At 55.7% G+C, this 21,035-nt stretch overlaps 1 protein-coding gene across 3 annotated transcripts in view; it reads left to right on the plus strand.

Annotated features, from left to right (window-relative positions):
- The window catches only part of DGAT2 (diacylglycerol O-acyltransferase 2), a 30,433-nt gene that overhangs the window by 906 nt on the left and 8,492 nt on the right, over positions 1-21,035 (plus strand). The window contains exons 2-5 of one of the 3 annotated variants that reach the window (XM_046685859.1): positions 1,516-1,608; positions 12,379-12,507; positions 17,505-17,675; positions 18,024-18,094. In XM_046685859.1, the coding sequence (XP_046541815.1) occupies positions 1,578-1,608; positions 12,379-12,507; positions 17,505-17,675; positions 18,024-18,094 (402 nt within the window). In that variant the 5' untranslated portion in view covers positions 1,516-1,577. The remainder of the gene's footprint in view (positions 1-1,515; positions 1,609-12,378; positions 12,508-17,504; positions 17,676-18,023; positions 18,095-21,035) is intronic. The other 2 variants (XM_046685858.1, XM_046685861.1) reach the window with 2 other exon arrangements.

Here is a 21,035-nt window from a genome sequence, read left to right on the forward strand (position 1 = left end):
CATGCCTGGGTGGGACAGGTGTGCCCACACTGTCCTCTGCCCACACCTGTCCTCCAGCCCAGGCTTGGGAGCCCATGCAGCGGCAACTGTGAGCCTGGCACACTTAAAAAAGAGGGGCCAGAGGACCCGAGGTACTGACCCGTGTGGAACTGAGGCCCTCAGGGAATCGGGCAGAGCTGAGATCAAGCTCGAGAGCTTTTCCCACCCCAGGAAGAGCATCTCTTGAGCACGCCAGGCCTACAGTTGGAGAGACAGATGGGAGGAGGCATGACCTGCCCAAGGTTTCCTTAACAGACGACTTGGCCTGGGGATTAAATACAATCCGGGAGACCCTGGGCTGTGGTCACAACTGTCCTGGTGTGTGTGTCTGTCTTGCTTGAAGCCTCCCTCCTTCCTCTTAAGTCTTTCTGCTGCTTGTTGAACCTCTCCTACTTAGGATTTTTCTTTAGTAACTAACAATCGCCTCCTCCACCCACCTTCATTACAAGAGTAAAATGTAATGATTGGAATTTTGAAAAATACAGAAAAACAGGAAGAGAGTAAAAATTGCTGGTAAATCGACTGTCCAAAGATAGCTTCCTATTAGCGTTTGAGTGTATTTCTTTATAATTTTCTTTATCCACGCTATGTGAAGTTGAAGGCGTGCCGTACATATAGTTCTGGTTCCTGTTTTCTCCCTCTTAGTGGTACTTCGTATTTGCTTCTGTTGACAAAATCGCTTCTAATGTTCTAGTGGCTGCAGGGTAACCCACTCTGGAGCTGTCTCAGTTGACCATGTCCTGGGCGTTGGTGGTGCTCCCAGTGTGACTGTCGCTGTGATTATCTTCCCCTCTTGGTCTGGGTGCTGCTTATTGCCCTTGGAGAGGTACCAAGCTGCTGTCACCATCTTGGGAACAAGATGCCTGAGCTGCCCCATTCACCTGGTCCAGTAACCTCTGGGAGACCCTTCTCTTACTTAAGAGTGCCCTTCCATCCACTGATGCCCCAAACAGACGAAGGAAGGGTCTTGCCTTTAAGGGCGTTCATGCTTTTAAGGATGCTTTTGTCTCCAGGTAATGGGATGGAGTGCTCTCTGTGCTGCTCCTTCCTGGAGATCCGCCTCTCTCGCCTCTGCTCTCCATAGGCTGTGAGCCGAATCTTCCAGAAGCCAGTGACCCTGACCCTCACAATTTTTACCTAAAGTTTGTTATCCAAGAGGACTTCTAGCGAATGATTTTGACCAAGTTACATAGTAATCATATCAGGAGAATTTCCCCAGGTTGCTGTCAGATCTTGAAAACATTTTTTTTTTTTCAATACTAGCTGCAGGGAGTTCCATCATGGGATGTTGCAAGGGCTGGTATGAAATGCCAACCAGTCCGTTTAGCTCTCTGGGAGCTCCTTTGGTGAAAGAGCAGGTGGGGTAGGGGAGGGTTTGGAAGCAAATTTTGTGTTATCTAGCCATTTGCATTAGGTCTGTTCTCGACATCCTTAGTCTTTGAAGCCACTCCCCAGTGGCCTGGTTTCCCTCTGCAGGTAAGGTTCGTTTGTAGTGAGGTGGTGAGCACCCTGTCAGTGGCGGTATTGAAGGAGAGACCATGGATTCTATGACGGGAAGGCCTGTAATGGGTGAGAGATTGATTCTCGGTGTCTGGTTTCTTGGCCAAAAGAAAAGGCCAGCTGTGGGAGCCATGGGTGGGTGGGTATCTGTTGGGGGAGGCTGGAGTCTGGTGGTATTTTCTAATCTCTGAAGGACTGCCCTGTGACAGGGGTGGAGGCTGCAGAGTTAGGCACATTCACATGCCTCCCTTTGCCCCTGGATGGGAAGCTCTGCAGGTCAGAGCGCTCTGACGCCTGCCTGTGTCCCCACATTCAGCACAGTACCCAGCACAAAATGCTGGCAGCCCCAGTAAAATTCTGAGCTGATTTGTTCCGTGCGGCTCCAAAGAGCAAGGCCAGGAACAGGTGTGGGATGGCAGGGGGCAGGTGTTGATGTAGTAGAGGAATCCTTTCTAACAGCTGTTGAGGACCACAGCAGCCTCCACGGGGGTGAGTATGGAGCTCCCCATCACCGGGGGTACGCAAGCAGGAGCTTGGTAGGGGGTGAAACTAAGAGACTAGATAATTGGGAGCTAACTCTGGAACTGAGGGTTGACAGTCACTAACTCAGTCCTAAATCACAGGAGGAGAGCATCATTCTCATGCTCCCTCTCCCCTAATTTGTAGATTTTACCTCCGCTGCACCACTTCCCCAGCTGCACAGAGGTGCTTTGGAGTTACCTGTGCTTCCGAGGGCTCTGCTGGGCAGGGGAAGGAGGGCCAAGAGTATTATTTTATTGGTAGGCTGGGTGAGTCAGTGGCCAATGTGGAAATCCTGCCCCACCTCCACATTCAGCAGCAAGTATTTGAGTCATAAAATCACAACTATCTATTAGCGCTGGATCTGGCCCAGCCCTCATGTTACAGATGGAACGCTGAGGGCCCCTGAGAGAAGGGACTGGTCCAGGATTATCCAGTTCAGGGTTAGAACCCAGATCCATCTCCCAGTCTGTGACTTGCCTCCTCAAACCTAGAGCAAGGTGTGGGGAGGCGGGGAAGGGCTGAGCACAGGACTGTGGCCATTGTCGTTGCTCAGCAGTTTCCTGAATGAGAGAAGGTTGCCCCCAGTCTCCACGATGGGGGTGGTGCATTTTGCCCCTTCCCAAGGTTTTGGAGGAAGCTCCCCTAGCTTGCCCTGGTGGATGGAGATCCCATGAGTCCCCAGAGCTTTGAGGCCACATGAACGGCCATTGCCCCATATCATACTTCAGACTTTCTGAACTCCTCTTTGTGGCCGTGAAGCCCCCTGTGAGTAGCCCTGACTGCCTCCCAATTTCATCTCCCACCATGTTGTTCTCCAGAACTGCCAGTGGTCTTCCCGTTCCCCCAGCATCCCCGCTGACCCGGTTCTATCTCAGGGCTGTGGAGGTTGCTGCCCTTCCGCCTAGACCTTTGTGTGGCTGGTTCTCATCACTCAGTCTCCTCTCAGAGCCCTTTTCTGACCTCGCCCTCTGGAGAGCCGCCTCCTGGTTGCCACATCTTGTTTTATTTTTCAGAGTCCTCATCATGACCTAAATTATGGTGTGTAGTTATCTGTTTAGGTAATTGTCTCCTCCATGAGAATGTCAGCCCCTTTGGAATGGGGCCCTGGCCCGTCTTTCTCAGTGTTGTGTTGCTGACATCCAGCACAGCCTGGTGTGCGGTGGGCACTCAGTCAATATTTGCTGAGTGAATGAATCATTAATGGTCCCTCAGCCCTCCTGGGAGCTGCCCCGTCCTCTAGGCAGGAAGCCCTGCTTCCAGCGTCAGTGTGATTCCTCGATCCTTCCTCAGGCCTCCTTGGTGCCCTCGGTGCCGGGGCTGCAGCTGTTTGCTGCCCTGGAGACACCCACAGTCTCATGAGGAGCTGGCTCCAGGACAGAGTGCCAAGTGGGTAGAGCCTGGCTCACCATGGTCTCCTCATCGCTTCCAGGACCTGGAAGCCAGAGAGCCAGGATTCTAGCCCTGCTTTCCCTCTGGGATGTGGCTGGGCAGCTCACTCCCCCTGTAGGGATAATAGGACCAGGAATCTCAGACTCTTAAGCATCTAAGGGTTTGGGTGAACTAGAGTGGAAAGTATTTTGTAAACTAACTTGTGACACTCAAGTTAGTTCTTGTCACTTGTGTGTGACAGGTACAATAGTCTCCAACACTGGAGAGCGGCAGACTCTGCTGTGGGGCATCCAGGAAGGCTTCTCTGTGGTGGGGACGTGGAATGTGGGCCCGTCAGTTTATTGATGGAGCACTTTGTGTGTGTCAGACTCTGCAGCACACAGGTTGGTCAGCCTGGCCCCTACTTTTGAGGAAGTGAGATTGGGGGGAAGTACACAGAATGACAGTATACAGTGATGGACGCAGTGACGAGGAAGGAACACAGGGAACTAGAGGTGAGGGTGTGGCAGCTACATCATCCTGGGGTCAGGGAAGTCTTCCAGGAAGAGGTCCCTTTCCGTGTGCGTATTGAAAGATGAATAGGTATTCGCAAGACAGGCAAGAACATTCAGGTACAGGGAACAGCATGAATAGAGGCATGAGCTTTGGGTGGGAGGGGCAGTCGCACTGTGGGGCCTCCAAGCAGCTAACCTGGGCTGAGGCCCCCGTGTGCTGAGAGGCAGGGACAAGGGAGGCAGAGGATGCCGCATCCAGGCCTGGGGTGGCTCACCTGTGCACATCTGGCGGGAAGATGTGAAAGCTCCTGGGAAAGGAGCCTGGTGCACTCAGAGTTTCTTGATCTCCACCACTTCTGGGGCCTCTGGGCTATGGAGCTGCTGCTGGCAAATTTGGGGGCCTGGGGCTAGGAGTTAGGCCTGGGGTCTGTCCAGCCCCTTCTCTGCTGCTGAACTGCTGTGCCGCCTTAGCAAACCACTGCCTCTTCCTGACCCTCAGTCTCCTCATCTGTAAAATGGGCTAAAGCGTGATAAGAGTATCGCCTCAGGTTATGGCACAGACCCAGGGAAGCTGAACCCAGGTACCCTTTGGGCAATCAACAGAAGCAGGAAATGTGAATTCCTTTGTTAGAGCAAGTTTAACAGTCCTGAGCAAAGGGCCAGGAACCTAACTCTGCACCCTCTTCCCATGTGACCTTGGGCCAGACTGTGCCCTTTTGGGACCTCAGGCTCCTCATCTGGACAGTGAGGAGGGCTGGATGAGACAGTCCCCTGGGGTTCATTCCAGCTCTGCTGTGGAAATGGGGCTCCAACCCTGCCCCTCACTGCTGCTTGCCCTCAACCTGTCCTTGTGAAAATGGGCTCATGTCCTCCTTGGGGCCCAGTTAAGTGCCCCAGAAGAATCTAGCTCCCCACACTTGCTCATGCATTATGATCAGGGCCTATTTTGAGGATGCCGTGGTGACGTACCCGAAAGCTGGTGGTGTTGCCGTGACAACCCCTCCCACTTTAGTAGCTATTTTTTTTAATGTGTCAGAAGGTGGGGGTGGGGAAAGCGGGCTATTGGGGTCCTCAGCAGTCACCTCCAGGGTCCCAGTTGCAGCTCCAGAGTCTCAGGGACGTGGCATCCTAAGAGCCTCGCTTCGTTGACCTCCCCTCCCAGGACTCAACCCTCCTTCGTGAAAAGCAAATACTTGAAAATCCAGGCCTCTGGGATAGCCCAAAGAGGGGCTTGGAGTCTCTTTAGGGGAGTCTTTGTGAATAAAAAGTCATTAGTAGATTCTAGCAGAGCATAGAAGGCCCAAGTTGTCAGGACCCCAGATTTCAGCTAACCTAACCCAAACCCCTAATTTAGTGCCATTGGGGAAACAGACCTAGAAGGGGAGGAGGCACCCAGGATCTCAGCATGTCTGTGGATGCTCAGGATGCCCAACTTTCTGGCAGGATCTTACACAGGAGGCCGTGAGGACCAACACGCAGGAATCCACTGAGCCCATGCAGGGTCCTGATGGCCAAGCCAGAAGCTGCCCAGTCAGCACACCCACCATAGCTCTGTGTTGGCTCCCAGTGGCTTGGCTTCCCCTCTGAGCCAGATGTCCAAATGGGCCCTGCTTTAAGGACACCTAACCCTTAAAGAGGAGACTACTGGTCTTTCCAGAAAGGAATTCACCTGTGTTGGGACTAGGTGAATGGTTGGCTAGTTGCCTCGGGCCCCTTAGGCACCAACTGAAGTTGGCGGAGGGAACGGGAGGAGTGGCCAGTGATCTTCTGACCTTCAGGGCAGAGTCCAGGACTCCTTGGCCTGGCAATCCCCGTCCTTCATGGCTCCCTCCCACTTTCTCAACTAGACCCACCCATGCACACAGTCTCTGTGCTCCAGCCTGGCTGAACTACGTGCAGTTGATTCCCCACACTTGTGCTCTCTCTGCCTTCCAGGCCTTCGCAAATGCCGTTTGCTGGACTCCAGTACCCGTACCTGCCTCTTTTTTTTTTTTTTTTTTTTTGAGGACGATTAGCCCTGAGCTAACATCTGCTGCCAATCCTCCTCTTTTTGCTGAGGAAGACTGGTCCTGAGCTAACATCCATGCCCATCTTCCTCTACTTTATATGTGGGACACCTGCCACAGCACGGCTTGACAAGCGGTGCCATGTCTGTACCCAGGATCCGAATCGGCGAACCCCTGGCCGCTGAAGCAGAACGTGCGCACTTAACCGCTGCTCCACCGGGCCGGCCCCTGTACCTGCCTCTTGTCGGCCTGGCAAACTCTTACTCATCCTTTACATCTCCCCTGACCCATTCCTTCCTCCAGGAAGGCATCCCTGAGAACATCCTCCAGGCCGGGTTGGGGGCCTCCCCTGGATTCCCTGGCCCTGACTGACCCTCAGTGCCTAATTGTTCACGGCCTGTCTCCCCAGCAGGAGCTGGGGTGGGCGGCCCGGGAGCAGAGCTCAGCCTCCAGCAGGTGCCAAGGACCCGCGTCTCCTACCCTTGTCGAATGAATGTTAATGTTTGGGCTCCGCCCTTCCCCTCCCTCTGGAGACTTCCGCTGTTGCCCCTGCCTCTAACCCTGACCGCTCCGGCCAGAGGAGACCCTGCCCTCCTGATTCTGTAGAAAGCTGTTTGACCCTCTGTCATGGCTCAGGTCAGTCAGCCGTTGACTGGGCTTATTGTGGTCCAGGCCCCTTTAGTCGACGCCATCCCCTTGAGCATCCAGTCATTCAGCAAACGTTGACCGAGCACCCACTCTGTGCCTGACCCCGTGCTGGGCACAGGGACCCGGATGAACAGGACATGGTCCCTGCAAACAAATGTACACTCTTTCCCATAATGAGAAAGGCTGAGTGTAGGGGTGAGGTGGGGGCACATGGGGGTGCGGGGAGGAAGGCTTCCCTGAGGAAGAGTGGGCCAGGAAGGGCCAGGAAGGCCTCGGGGCCAGCGCTCAGTGCCTGGGGGTTCCCAGTCAGTGTGAGGTAGACAACTGACCGGACTGGACCTGGAGGTGACGGGACTCTCCCTCAGGGCACTGCAGGCAGGGCCGAGAGTGTGCGGAGACTTCCTGGAGGGAAGGAGTGTCTGGCTGAGCCTGTGGGGGCGTGCAGAATGCGGACAGCTTCATGTGCAAGGCTTGCGGAAGCGCAGCCCTCGAGTGGGACTCTAAAATCAGCAGGCGTGCCTGTCCAGAGCTGTGCCCAGCCCTCTCATCACACGTGTGGACTCCCGTTGGAAGGTGCTTGGGGGCCTGGAGGGGAGCTTGCCTTGAAGAAGTGGAGTCTCCTTGGCACTTGGCCCAGCTTCCTGGACCTCCCTGGGCCTGGAAGGGTCTGGCAGGGTCCGTATGTCCATCTCTCCGCCTCTGTGCAGACTTGTACCCGGCCCTTTGGAGTAGCTTAGGGCGACTTCCTCACTGTCCACTTGGCAGCTGGTGGCCCAGGGCAGAACTTAGGTCCAAGTGGGCCCAGGAGTGGCACCCTTGGGGGTGGGGACATGACCAGGATGACTTCCCCACTCAAGGAGCCCCTACAGGCTGCCCACATCTCTGTGACCTCACTGGCATCTTTCTAGCTCTCTGGCAGATGTGCCAGACTCTCTTTGTCCCTCTTCCGTAAGTTGTTTAGATTCCTCTCGACGATCCTGGATCATGACTAAGGAGGACACTGAGTCTCAGACAGGGGAGGTGGCTTTCCCAGTCTCACAGCAGGTAAGAGTCAGAGCCAGGGTTGGAATCCCAAGTCTGCTGGCGCCAACACCTCTGCTCCAAGGCAGGACGGAGGGTGTTGTACCCATTAGACAGGAGAGAACACTGAGGCCCGCTTGATAACTTTCCGGCGTTCATGCAGGTCTTTACTCTTTGTGAAGCTCTTGCCTATATATTATCTCATTTAATTCTCACAACAATCTGGCGAGGTAGGTATTAGCTCAACTCTCCAGATGAGGAAATTGAGGCTTGCACAGGAAGTGACTCACCAAGGCTATACTTCCTGTGAGTTAGGGGCCAGGTTCTCCTGATGCCCAGCCTCCTGTCCTCTGCGCCTTCTCCAGGCTGGCGCACCCCCTCCTGGTGATGCTGGTGGTGAAGGTAGGTGGGTGGAGGAAGCCGTGCAGGCCATCCGGGGGTATGACCCATGGCTGCCCGTGTGTGCCCCTGCCTCCAGGTGGAGGCCAGCCTTGCTCAGTGCCTCCTCTCCATGCACGGGTCAGAGTACCCTTTCTCCTCTCTCGAGCTCATTACCTCAAGTTATTTTTCTCCATGGCGCTCATCGCTGCCTGACGTCACACCCCCTACCTTTACCTAAGCCCCTAACAGGTGAGGCTTCATCTGCCAGGTTGGTGCTATTTCCCTGGTGGCTAGTGCAGTGCGTGGCGCCTCCTAAGTGCTCCTTGCTTCAAGTCTTGTCTCTGTCCTGCCCACCTCCTCCAGAAGGCCACTTTTCGACCCCTTTCCAGCCCCTCTTTTCTCAGCTTCTGGTTTGGGTAGACGTGAACCCCCATTGCTGTGTTGAGTGTTCTGTGTTGGGGCCTGCCTCTTTCTAACTCCCTGAGTTTGTCCCCTTAATCACAATGCCCACTCTCCTCCCCTTCGCCTCCAACGTCTTCAGGGCCTCGTTGCTTCCTCGGAGCCCCCCTGCCACCACCCTCACTCTGCTCTCTCTTCTCCAAACACATAATGCTATGTCTGCTCATTACACCCCTTCCCACTCTGTTCGATGGGAGAAGCAATGGCGCTGGCTACCGTTTAATCCCCTAACGAATGCCAAAGGCACCTGACACACATGTTTTTCATTTAATCTTTGCAACAACCCTGTGAGGTGGGGACTATTCTCATTTTGCAGATGAGAAAACTGAAGCTGAGAGAGGCTGAGTGACTTGCTCAAGGTCACAGAGCCACATAGGGGCAGAGCTGGCCCAGGGCCCTTTCTCAGATTAAGGTGATTAGAGCTCAGACTGTGCCCCCTCAGAGGAAGCCCAGGAAACCCTGGTTTCGTCAGCCCTAGGTGCCACCTTCCTGGCCACCCTGCTATCAGCTGTTGGGCAGGCAGGCGTCTGGAGACACCCACCCCCACCCCGAGCTGGGCCCTGGGACCGAGGGTGGTCTGACCCACTGCTGCGGGCGGCTCTGGCTTCGCCCTCACAGCAGGAGCTGGACCTGTGGGAGCCTGTGGTTGGGGGCTCACATTCCTTGCGCACCGGTCTGCAGGAGGATGTCCCCACCAGACCTGAGGCACAGTTTAGGGCAGAGCAGTCAGCCCCCCAAGCCGGGAGTGTGTTCCTGAAGTCTGGGTGTGGACTGGCTTGTGTCGCGGGGTCAGCCTTCAGTAGCGTGGCTTCGTGGAAATGATGGGACTCAGAGCCCAAATACCTGCCTTGACTCCCGGCTCCCCTGGATCCTGCCCTCAGGCAGGTGGTTTCTCCTCTCCTCAGTTTCCATCTCTGTGAAATGGGCTTGCCCAAGCCTGCCTTGTCTACTTCATAGGGAGTGCTGTGGGACAGTGACAGGAGGGGATTCCTTCCTGGGAGTAAGAGAGCTGCTCTGGGGCCCCTGGCAGCTCCACTGCCTCGGCCCTCCCTAAGTCTAGGAGCAGATGAGCTATGTAAATTAAAGGGTGCCCAGGAGCAGCTGTTTTCATCGGACATTGGGAACTTTTCTTCACAGGACTAGCGAAGTTACTCTGTGGCCTGTCGTCTTTCCCTCCATGAAAAAAAGACACCTGTAGGTAGTGACTTGTATTCTCATCACAGCTGGGGAAACTCGTGCTCAGGGAGGGCGGAGAGGCTCTCTCCGCGACCCCATCTCCGGTGGCCTCAGGGATGGGGCAGGGGCCTTCCTGTCGGGCAGCTCAGTCTGACTTGGCCATCCAGGCCTTCACCTGCCTCTGGGGCTTGTGGGTTTGTTCGTTCGTGCAGTAAACCTCTATGAGCTCCTTCTCTCACCAGACTCTGGGCAGGGCTCTGGGCACATGGATGAACCAGGTACCAGCCCCGGCACCCAGGAGTCGCTGGCAGAGGAGGATGACCAAGTAAATAGACACCGGCCGCAGTGGGACTGGCACAGAGGGGGCAGGGTGCCAAGGGAGCAGGTTGGAGCTGAGACTCGGCTGGATGCTGAGGCTCCTGCTGGCCCCACCCAGGACTTGGAGACAGGCTGGGTGTGAAGGTGGTGGCAGTGGTGGCATCTGATTGCAGCACTGGCATCCATGCCAACTTCTGCTGGACCCCTCCCAGCCACAGCTGGGGCAGAGAGGTGCTGACAGCTGGGTGGTGAGGTCTAGCAGCGGCCTAGGGGTGTTCAACTGAACCTCCACTTACCGTCTGCTGGGCACCTGGAGATGGCGAGTCTCTAGGTATACCCTCAGGAGGGTGGACACCAGAGTCCCAGCAATCGAAGAGGTTGTAGAGTTCATCCTTCCTACCCCCATTTTATAGATGGGGAAACTGAAGCCCAGAGAGGTGAAGTGACTTGGCTGAGGTAACACACGAGTCAGTGGCAGAACTGGGACTGGAACCCCAAGGCTTGCTGCCACTCCCTGCACAGGATGCCTGCTCCTAGCCCCCCACTCTGAAGGAAAACAGGTCATTCATTTTCCCCTGTCTCCCCCCAGCCTTTCCCCACTGTCTTGTATGGAGAAGAGAGAAGAAACCTGGGAGGACCTGCAGCATAGGGATGGAACACAGGACTGGAATTTGAGTCCAGTTCTGCCTCCCTCTGGCTGAGTGACCTTGGCCATGTCACTTCCCTGAGCCGCCTTTATCACTATCAAAATGGGAGTGATGATGCCAAACTCACAGGCCTGGTGGGGAATCAGGGTGTCTAGGGAAGTGCTTTGTGCCCCAAAGCTTCACGGACACATGGGCAGCATACCTGTCACCCAGCCCTGCGGGGAGGGAGCCCAGGGGCCTGAGGAACTGCCTGAGCAGAGACCTCCCCTTCCTCTCGCTCAGCAAACCTTTCTGAGTGTTCATTCTGGACCAGGCCCCTGGGGACCCAGAAGTGGATCAGACCCAGGCCGTGCCCTGGGGACATGGCCGTGAGCCCTCGCAGTCTGGCCTGGGGTCACATGATGTGTGGAACCAGGCTTTGAACCTGAGTCCGGCTCCTCTCCTGTACCAGGCCCCTTCCCTCTGATCTGTTAGACCAGCTAAAGGGGACAGGACGGGCCTGTCTGCCTTGAGGCCTGGCATTATCTATGTGCCTCCTAAAAGTCAAAGCAAGGGTTATTTCCTTTCTAAACGCTGCTGCGACCTTGTTGCTCTGCAGATTTTGAAGAAACGCAAAGGCTTGAGTGTAAGCCCCGAGGCTCCTGCCCCGTCCCCTCCCAGCAGTAGGCCAGGGTGAAAGGTCATGAGACCCTCAAGGACAAGACTGTGACTCGCGTGCTTGGGGCCTTGCAGAGTGGGTGGTGTGAAGGAGTGTCTGCCCGGCACACACTGGGCAGTCAGTGAAGATGTGATGAGTGAGGAGCGTGCAGTTAGGGCTCAGCAGATGGGGGCGTTTGGAGCGGCCCGCTCCTTTGGTCCAGCTGCCAGGAGGAACGGGGTATGGACTAAGGGCCTTGCCCGTGCTGTTCCCCGGTGCTGCCTCTTCTGCAGTCACCAGGCCTTCTGGTCCCACTGCTCATCAGCCGCTGGAGTCCAGGGCGTCATCCGGGGGGCACAGGCACAGAGCCAGTTAAATGGCCACATCTTGTGCTAACTTCTAGGCTTGGCACTTGCTTGGTAGCGACCATAATTGCAGCCTCCGTGCCCCAGGCTTCCCAAAGTTCCCTGGCCACTGGGTCCTTTGGGGAAGCAAAGCCCCTGCCTGATTCCTCTCTGGGCTGCAAACTTTGGGCACTGAGATGAAGCTCAAAGTGTCGCTCTCTCTGAAGGTGGTCGTGGTGGTGATATTGATGGTGTTGGGGTGGAGGCACAAGGGCTCAGCACCCTGGGGCAGGGTGTCAGCCCTGGCGATAAGAGGGGTGGGGCAGGGATTGGGGGTGCTCAAAGTACACTTGGAGAAAAAAACATTGCACATGGGATGTTGAACCTCTGTCCTTGGCCTCACAGACACACATAGCAAAGATTAAATATTTGTACTGGGTCCAGATAAAGAATGAGGACAGGAGTTTGATTGGGGTGGAGGGGAGGGAAGAGAACTGGCAATTATGGAGAGCTCTCCCTGGGCCCTTTGGATACCTCATTTGGTTTCCAAATGACCCTAGGTGGGGACACCATTCGCATTGGGTATATATAGAAACTGGGGCACAGGGAAGCATGTGAACAGCCCAGAATTACAAAGCTGTTGGGTGGCCGGGCTAGGATTTGTACCCAGGGCTGCCTGATTTTGTGGCCCAGGCTCCTGTCACACCTGGGAAGGTGCCTGTGGGAGGTGGGTAGGTATCGGGGACTCTAAGGCTGGAGGCAAGGGTGGCAGGAGGCTGACGCTCCCCTCTGCTGCAGGCACTGGCTCCAGCATCCTCTCCGCCCTCCAGGACCTCTTCTCCATCACTTGGCTCAACAGGTCCCAGGTGGAAAAGCAGCTACAGGTCATCTCGGTGCTGCAGTGGGTCCTGACCTTCCTCGTGATGGGTAAGCCAGGGCTCCGAGGGCCAGGGTCAGTGTGATTCCGTGGGAGCTGGTGGTGTGTTCCCATTTTACACACAGAGAAGCTAAGTAACTTGTCCTAGTCACACTGGTTTGAATCCAGGTCTGTAGGACCCCCAAAGCCTGTGCATTTCCCCCGTGCCACCCTGCCTACCGACGAAGATTTCCCAGCAGGTGTGCTTCTTTGTCTCAGGGGCTGTGGTGCCCGACTCCATCACAGACCAGCTCTGTGACCTTCCACGGCTTCCCTGAGCTCTCTGGAAGTTAGTTTCCTTGTTTCAAGTGGAAGGAAAATGCTGCCGACTTCATATGGCATTTGTGGGGATTGAAGAAAAGAAGCACAGGGCCTGGTCGTGGTGGGCCCCCATGACATGGGAGCTGCCGGGAGAGGTGCCCTTAGATCCCGCTCCCACCCCTCACCCACCCTCCACGGAACACCGTCCCCAGCTGCTTCCCACGGCCCGATTAGTGTTTACCCCCTTCTCTCAGCATCTCCCACCTAGTGCTCTGGTTGGACTCAGAATGGGAAAGAAAATGACATCTTAATCTTTGCCCATTTTATTTGAAAATTTAGTATTTCCTTCTTTACATATAGGACAGAGCACGGTAACCTTAGCAGTACCTGCCGACAGTTCTGGCTTGGTGCCTCATTCCCTGGGTTGCCATCCAGACCAGGGTCAGGACGTCAGGGATTGTCTGGGAGGAGGGTCGGGCCTGTGCCTGGGCCCACCCCTGCTCTCCCAGCAGCCTCTTCTCTTCCTGAGGCCCCTGTGTCCTCAGCAGAGTAGGTGGCCTCCCCAGCACTTTGGGGCAGACAGACCTGCTTGTTCCAGTGCTGTGGGCAGCCCACCCCTCAGGATTGTCCAGCCCAATGGGGACCACCAGGAGTCACTAAGGCCTTGCTGAGCAGCCGTCCTTCCACTCGGCCTGGGGGCCTCTGAGACCCCACTGCCAGGGCAGCTCTGTGCTGCCCTCCCGCCCTTTGCAGGGCAGAGGCATGGGCCAGGGGTGCTATTTCTCAAGCCCCACCATGGACCAGGCACTGGACTTGGCTTTTCTTGACTTCCCTCTTCCCAGGTGAGGAAATGCAAACTGGTGGAGGTCCAGTGACTCTGAGACTGTGAAGCTCATTAAGTGGCATAGTTGGGAATTGAGCGGAAGCCCACAGCGCTTTCCGAGGAGCCCAGAATGAGTGGAGCTGGTCTGAACCAGCCAGTCTTCACCTTTAGGCCCAAGAGTGGGCTCTAGTCGGGGGGGGGGGGGTCCATGAACCCCTAAAATTAGGTGCAGAATTATTGATGAGAGTATGTCCACATTTTTCTGGGGTGAAGAGCAATTGCTATCCTCAGATTTTTATGGCCTCAAAAAGATAAACACTGGTCTGGAGAACAGAGCAGGTTAGTCTGGCTCCCTCAGGGCTCAGACCCCCAATTTGTCCTGCATTCAGTCACCTATTAGAATCCTGGGGTCGAGAGCACAGTGCAGCCCCCTCCATTGTCAGATAGGGAGCAGTAGGGGCAGAGCCTTGCCTAGAGTCACATGAGAAGCATGTGGTGGGGCCAGGACAAGACCCCACGGACTCCAGCCTCCCAGCCCCCTGCCTAGGCTGCTGCACCAGCTCCCTTAGTCCCCGTTGGCACTGAGAAGCCACCACTACCCCTGTCTTAGTGGGTCAGAACTTGGCTGTTGGGGAGCTGAGCAGCTGGTAGAACCCCAACCATGCAGCACACGACCGGGTCTGGCCCCCTGCTGTAGGTTAACAATCCACCAAGCCCAACCACACCCCAGAAACTGGTCCAGCATCTTCCCAATGCCCTTTCTTAGAGGGAGCCAAGCCTGGTTGGGCTGACAGGACTCCCGTGCTGCTGCTGAGATTATTGCCCTGAGCAGCCCAGCCGCTCCCTCCCACCACCACCCAGATCTGCTGTCTGAGGTTTGCCTGGTGTTGCAAAGGCTGCTGTGGGCCAGTCGGTCTCCCTCTGGAACAGAGTGACCCTTCGCTATTTTTGGGCCATGGGACCCTCTGGTATTCTGGTAAAGGCTATAAACCTTTCTCAGTGTTCTTAAATGTGTGATACAAAATACATTGGATTCCAGAGTAACCCAATGATACTGAAATATAAACATGCACACATTAAGAAGTTGAGTTAGATATATAGTAACACATGCTTTTTTATTAGTGCATTAAATAAAAAGACTCAGCAGCAGGCGTAATCATTATCATAATTCTTAAGTAATGATGAGAATAAGTGATTTTTCAAGCTGTCTGCGACTGCTGTAAATGCGATGTGTTGTTTTCTGTCGATGTCACAGTCAGCAGGTACTGCTATACTGCTGTGCTCTGTTACGTTTGTAAAGCAAGGAAATACTAATAGATTTCCAGAAGAGATGGGTGAAGATTAAGATGTCATTTTTTCTCCCGTCCAAGACCACAGATCCCCAGATGGGACACTTATCAGTGTGTCACGTCCTCTTCTCGTCTCTTGTAATCTTCCCAACACCCCGTAAGGAAATCGAGGCTCAGGGATGGGCCTGGCCAGGGAGTGGCAGGGCCGGGGCCTCCTGGAAGAACGCATCCATGCTCTTCACGGGCCCACTGCTGCCTCCCTACCACTGAGTGAGCCACACGCCGCCCGGCTGACGGGCCTCGGGGATCAGAGTTTTGAGTCCCAGACTTCCCCATGGTGTGTGGGGAGGAGATGATTGTGAAGGTGGTCCTGAACTGTCCCCATTGGGAGCCAGCCGGGTCCACAAGGTGTTTGCCTCTCCTGGACCCAGTGGCGGTAGTTGCTGCTGCAGCCCCACGAGGGTGGAGTGGGAGCCCATTGTTCAGAGGGCAGGGGTTAGGCTCTGAGAAAGGAAGGTTGTTTGATGGGTTTAGTTCATTTTTTTGCTCAATAAATCTTTCCTGTGTTGGTTGCTGGGGCTGGAGAGGTTAACGTGCCCTGCTTCCAGCTCCTGAGGAGCTCGGGATGAAGGGCTGTCTGCTGGAAGGAGTCTCACGGGGAGGCAGACAATGAGGAGCCAGATGGCAAGTGCAGCGAGAGGGGCTGTGGATACGGAGGGTTTGGGGAGTGGGCCCCCAGGTGAGAAGGTCCCCATCTTGGATGCAGTCTCGGGCTCCCTGTTTGTTTTTCCCCCATCCAGGGCACCTTAGCACCAGTGTGAGGATGGGTAGGTAGGGATGCCTGCCTTCCCAGAGAGCCCAGACGCCTAGGCAGTGGGCCCTGGGGCTCAGCCCGCTCTGGTCGCTCTACCCACCAAGAAAGTTAGGAGTTTGACACCAGCGAGGCTTCTGGGCTGCTCAGCCCTGAACCTGAGCCTTGCAGCCCCGCCCAGGCCCACCTGGAGCATCCACCTAGCCTCCGAAGGAGCTTGGACACCTGTGGAGTCTAGGGGCCTAGAGTGACCTTTTTTGCAGACCTAAGAAAGGGGACCAGAGGCAAACTGCTCAACAACGTGAATGACTTTGTAAGTGTCCCTCACTTAGACATAGCCATTCACCAAGCAGCCTTAAGTACTTCACAGTTTACCTTTCACAGGTTTTTGTAGGCTGCAAATGCTTCTCTAGAGATTCATCGTCCTTATCAGTGATGTCACACTCCTTATCTGGTCCTGAAGAACTGGATACCTGGTCACTCTCTGTTCACTGCCCCTCCCAAGATAGTCGTGCCACTTTTCACTCCCTTGGGGAGAGGCTAGAACAGGACTGGATCGTGGACAACAAGTGACTACCATTTTGCTGCCCTTAGGCCCATGGAGAGTCTGTGTCTGGCCTTCCCCTCTCCCTCGGGAAACCAAAGGAGGCTCAGCCTGGGGGGCAGACCAGAGCGGAATGCAGGGCCAGGCAGCCCTTGAGCACCCATGACCAGCACAGTGCCCAGCAGAGGTGGGGGGCGTGGCAGGGCTTGGCTTCCCTCCCTGGGCAGTGGGGAGGGTGCTGGACGCAGGCCACACTTCCACCAGGCATGAGTACCTGCTGCCCCTGGCCCTGTACTGAGTGCCAGGGAGCAAAGAAGATGTGGCCCCCCTCGTGTGGGGAGTTCAGAGGTGAGAGATCCACTCGGGAGGACAGTATGATATTAGAGAACAGTTCTGGAAGAGAGGAGGGCTGAGCGAGGCATTGAAGGCTGGGTAAAAACCGGGAAGGTGGACTGCCTGCAGAGGGCATCTGCAGGGAGCCACGAGGCAAGGCAGGTTTGGCACGGACCTCCTTCCTTTTAGTGCCGGGAGGCCCAGAGCAAAGTGACCACGGGGAGCTGGCCCCAGGGAGTCTTCCAAGGTCCTGCTTGGGTTTTTGAGAGGGGGCTGATGGGCTCTGGGCTTTGGTCTGGGCCTGCCGGGCACTCTGCTGTGTTGGAAGGGGCCAGCCCCTGTTCTGGGGTGGGAACCCCTGCCCCACCCCGACCACCAGTCTCAGGTCCCTCCAGTGGCAGAACAGGGCTTCTAATATTTGGTGAGTTTCTAAAGCCTGGGCAGATTAGGGACTTAACAGTCAGACTTGGGTTTGAATCCTGGCTCTGCCCTTGTCCTGCTGGGTGACCTTGGGGAAGTTACCTCCCCCTCAAGCCTCACTGTTCTTGTCTCTAGAATGGGGTGGAAGTCCCTCTGCTACACACTTGAGACAGTGGTTCAGCCCAAGTCCTGAGATGGGGGGGCACTGGGTAGGTCCCTCCCCTTGTCCACAGGAACTGTGCCAGGTACGGGGGTGGGGAGACAGACGCACGAGGAGGGGGCGGAAAGGACAGCTCTGAGGACAGCTTCACAAGAAGCTGGAGTCTGCTCCTCCACACTGCTGCCCAGACCACAGGGAGCCCGCGTGCCCTCCGCGCCAGGGCAGCCAGCCCATCAGCATGTAGGAGATGAGGCTCCTGTCCCTGGCAGCGCGCTCCTCCCCAGGCCGGGGCTGGGGGTCCCCTGCCCATGGCCCCCAGCTGTGCCTAGCTTAGTGCCACTGTAAACACTCACTCACTCACCCCCAGAACCTTTGCCCGAGGGGAGACTGAGGCCACCCTTCCTGACCCGTGGCTGCCTGCCTCCCCCAGGAGTGTCCTGCAGTGCCATCCTCCTGTACACGTTCTGCACTGATTGCTGGCTCATCGCCGTGCTCTACTTCACCTGGCTGCTGTTCGACTGGAACACACCCAAGAAAGGTGAGAGCAGAGGTCCCCTGTCCACGCCCCCCTGCCCTTGGGACGGTCCTTCCTACACAAGCTGCCCTTTTACTGTGTGAAGAGCACCAGGCCAGGGTGTGGTGGTGGGGGTGGGGTGGTAAAAAACTCAGAGGGCACCGTCCTGCCCTCATAGGAGCTCACGCTCGGTCAAGGGTTTGCAGAACATGAGAGAACGAGCGTGGAAAGGGGCCCGGAGGGAGGGGGAGATGCTGCCGAGGGCAATAGTCACCTACCTCAGGGTTCACGCTGGCTCTGTCTTGTCTCCCTTGCCCAAACATCACCTGTCCCTCCCCCCCATTCCCAACACTGTGTTTTGTTCCCTGGAAGGTGGCAGGAGGTCACAGTGGGTCCGAAACTGGGCTATGTGGCGCTACTTTCGAGACTACTTTCCCATCCAGGTAAAGACTTGTGGGGGTCATCTTGGGAGGGTGGGAGTGCCTGGGAAATCTGAACTCAAGCCTTAACCCACCCATCCACAGTGACCACATGTGCTGAGTTAAACCATGTGACGCCTCTCACTATTCATACTCTACCCGACTTGATGCAGATTTGAGGCAATTCAGGATACAAATAATGTCATAAAGGGTAAAAAGAAAAATCAAGACTTAGGGTTAAAAAAATACTGGTATTTCAGCCACAAGGGTCAGCAGAGTTGCAGTGGTTGAGCTTCATAGTCAGCTTGGAGCTTCCTGGCAGCCGAGGCAAAAAGGGAAACATGATAGATGTTGGTTCTTATTTTGGAAAAGGCTTGCTAGTTCCTTAGAGAAACAAGACTTCTTTTAGCATTTGGATCTAAAAGATGTTTCAGGGGCTGACCTGGTGGTGCAGTGGTTAAGTGCGCACATTCTGCTTCAGCGGCCCAGGGTTCGCTGGTTCAGATCCCGGGTGCAGACATGGCACCGCTTGGCACCCCATGCTGTGGTAGGCATCCCACATATAAAGTAGAGGAAGATGGGCACAGATATTAGCTCAGGGCCAGTCTTCCTCAGCAAAAAGAGGTGATTTGTCAAGAGCAGCACCAAGGTGGTCCCAAGTCCATCTGGCCTGAACTAAGGATAGAGCTTAAAGCAATAGGTTGGAGGGGCTTTCTTTCCTTCTGAAGGTTTTGCAGAAATATCACTTCTCTCAGCCGGTTTCAGGTGGGTTGCTGGGGGTCATGGCCACGGAAATAGGGCCCAGGAAATTTGATGTGCAGTGAAAGAAGGGTGAGACCCTAGTTGCTGAAGTGCTTGGGGAAGGCTTCTGGAGCAGATGCTCCTAGAATTCCATCTTAAAAATAGTAGCACTGAAGAGGTGGGGAAAATAGTGAGAGCAGAGGGCCTGAGACTGAGAAGAAGCCTGGGGTGTAGGAACTGGTGAGGAGGTGGAGGGCAGAGGGAGGATCTTTACTGGGGGCCTTCTAGGAGCCAGCGTCTTTCCCCAAGGAGTCTCCTTTAAGCCTGACAGCACCCCTGTAAGGCGAGTATTCGCTTTATCCCCTTTTCACAGAAGAGGGAACTGAGGGTCAGAGAGTAGCAAAGCTGAATGAGGCTAGTGAGGGGCTGAGCCAAGATTCCAGTTACTGTCTTGCCTCAAAGGCTGGGCTCTTCCCAGGACAGCATGCTGCATCTCTGTGCAGCAGAGCTGTGGGAAATAAGCTTGGGCAGATACTCAGGCTTCCCTCAGCCTTGGAGAACGGAGGCAGGAAAAGTTCACTGTGACCCTGGACAAGGCATAGTCCCTTCGAGGGTGCAGTCTTCTCATAGGAAGCAAGTTTAGACCAAGTTGGTCTCTGGGTTTCCTTCCTGATGCATCATTGGCTGCTGTGGGCCCCCCACCCTGGTCTTCGGAGCACCCATCTTCTCTGGGGCTAACCTCAAGGTCCTGCCAGGGTAAACGGTGGTCTGGCTTCAGTCTCATCTCTGTCTGGCCCCTGCCTGTGGTCTGCAAGCTAGCTTGGCAAGGCAGAGGCATCTGGGCCCTGGTGCCCATGGGCGAAGCTGGTGGATTGTGGATACCTGGCAGAATCCTGAAGGTGTTTCCTGCAAGAGAAAGACCTGTCTGGCCACCTCACTGAGCACCCCAGCCCCGGCACATCCTAGCTGCTGAGGTGACGCAGCAGAAGGCAGTGGGGTCTGCAGAGCAGAGGCAGTGTGTGTGAGTGTGGAGGTTTTGTGCATGACGTAGGTGGTGTATGTTTGCTGTTGTGAGTCAGCGACTGAGACATCCTGGCGTGCTGCCTGGGGGAGGTGGCCGGGTAACCCTACATTCCTCCCCTGCACTCAGTATTGTGAGGACGGCCCTAGGGCTGGCTCCCTCTGCCCACCCCAGCCCGAGCCCAGTTTTCCCAGGACCTTTGGGGTCAGGGTTCCTGTTCCTCCCTTTTCCTGATCCCGTCTCTCCAGCTGCAAGAAATGCAAGGCTCTTGGTGCTGGGAGGATGTTGCATCATAAGACCCAGCTCTCTCATTTTGGAGGTGAGGAAACTGAGTCCCAGAGAGGAGCAAGGACTGGTCCAGGTTGCCCAGTGAGTCCCTGCGCGTGTTAGTACTAGAATCTGGGCTTCCTGAATCTGAGCCTCAGGTTCTTTCCCACTGCATTCCTACTGCCTGTTTCTCTGGGAGAGATTTGGTCCCTGATTTCCCCACTGGATTGAGTCCCACGCCCTGGGTCTCCCCCTCTCTGCTCTGCTATTGGAGACTGAGGTTGAGTTCCTGCTCTGTCACTCCATTCACTGACCTCCATAGCTAAGCTCTGCTGGGCAGGGGGACCCAGAAGAGTCAGGGCTCTGCTCTCAGGTGGGCTCACCACCTAGAGGATCCTGCTAGACTTGGTCCCCTTCTGCCCATGGGACCACAGGCACACTTCTGAAGCTCACTGAGCCTCACCTGCCTTGTCTGCAAAGTGGAGCTGTTCCTGTGATAAAAAGTGGTAAATTATGGTTGAGTCTGAGGGGTTATGGACTCTGGTCTCTCTGCTGGGGCCCTTACCTCCAGGGCCAAGCCCCCATGTTCAGTGACCTGCCCCTCAGGAAGCTTCCTTAAGGCCAGTGGCGTCCTCTATCCAGAACAGGATGACCTGGTGACCATTGGTCAGACCTGTGACAGGCAGGCGCCATTCCAAAAGAACCAAAACAAAAGCCCGTGTCCCTTATCACACCTCTGTTCTCAGAAGGCAGCTGAGAGTAGTGGCCATAGGGCACATGAGAGCTGGCCCTCTGAGGGCTCCTGGGCACTGGGACCAAAGCCAAGCTGGGCCTGCGGCAGGCCCAGGGCACTGAGCCCGTGTGGGCTCTGCTCTTGCCTGCTGGGGACCGCAGCCCAGCCCCTGCCCCTTAGGGCTCTCAGTCTCCCCTTCTGTT

This window comes from Equus quagga, chromosome 14 (assembly GCF_021613505.1).
Source record: "Equus quagga isolate Etosha38 chromosome 14, UCLA_HA_Equagga_1.0, whole genome shotgun sequence".
NCBI lineage: Eukaryota > Metazoa > Chordata > Mammalia > Perissodactyla > Equidae > Equus > Equus quagga.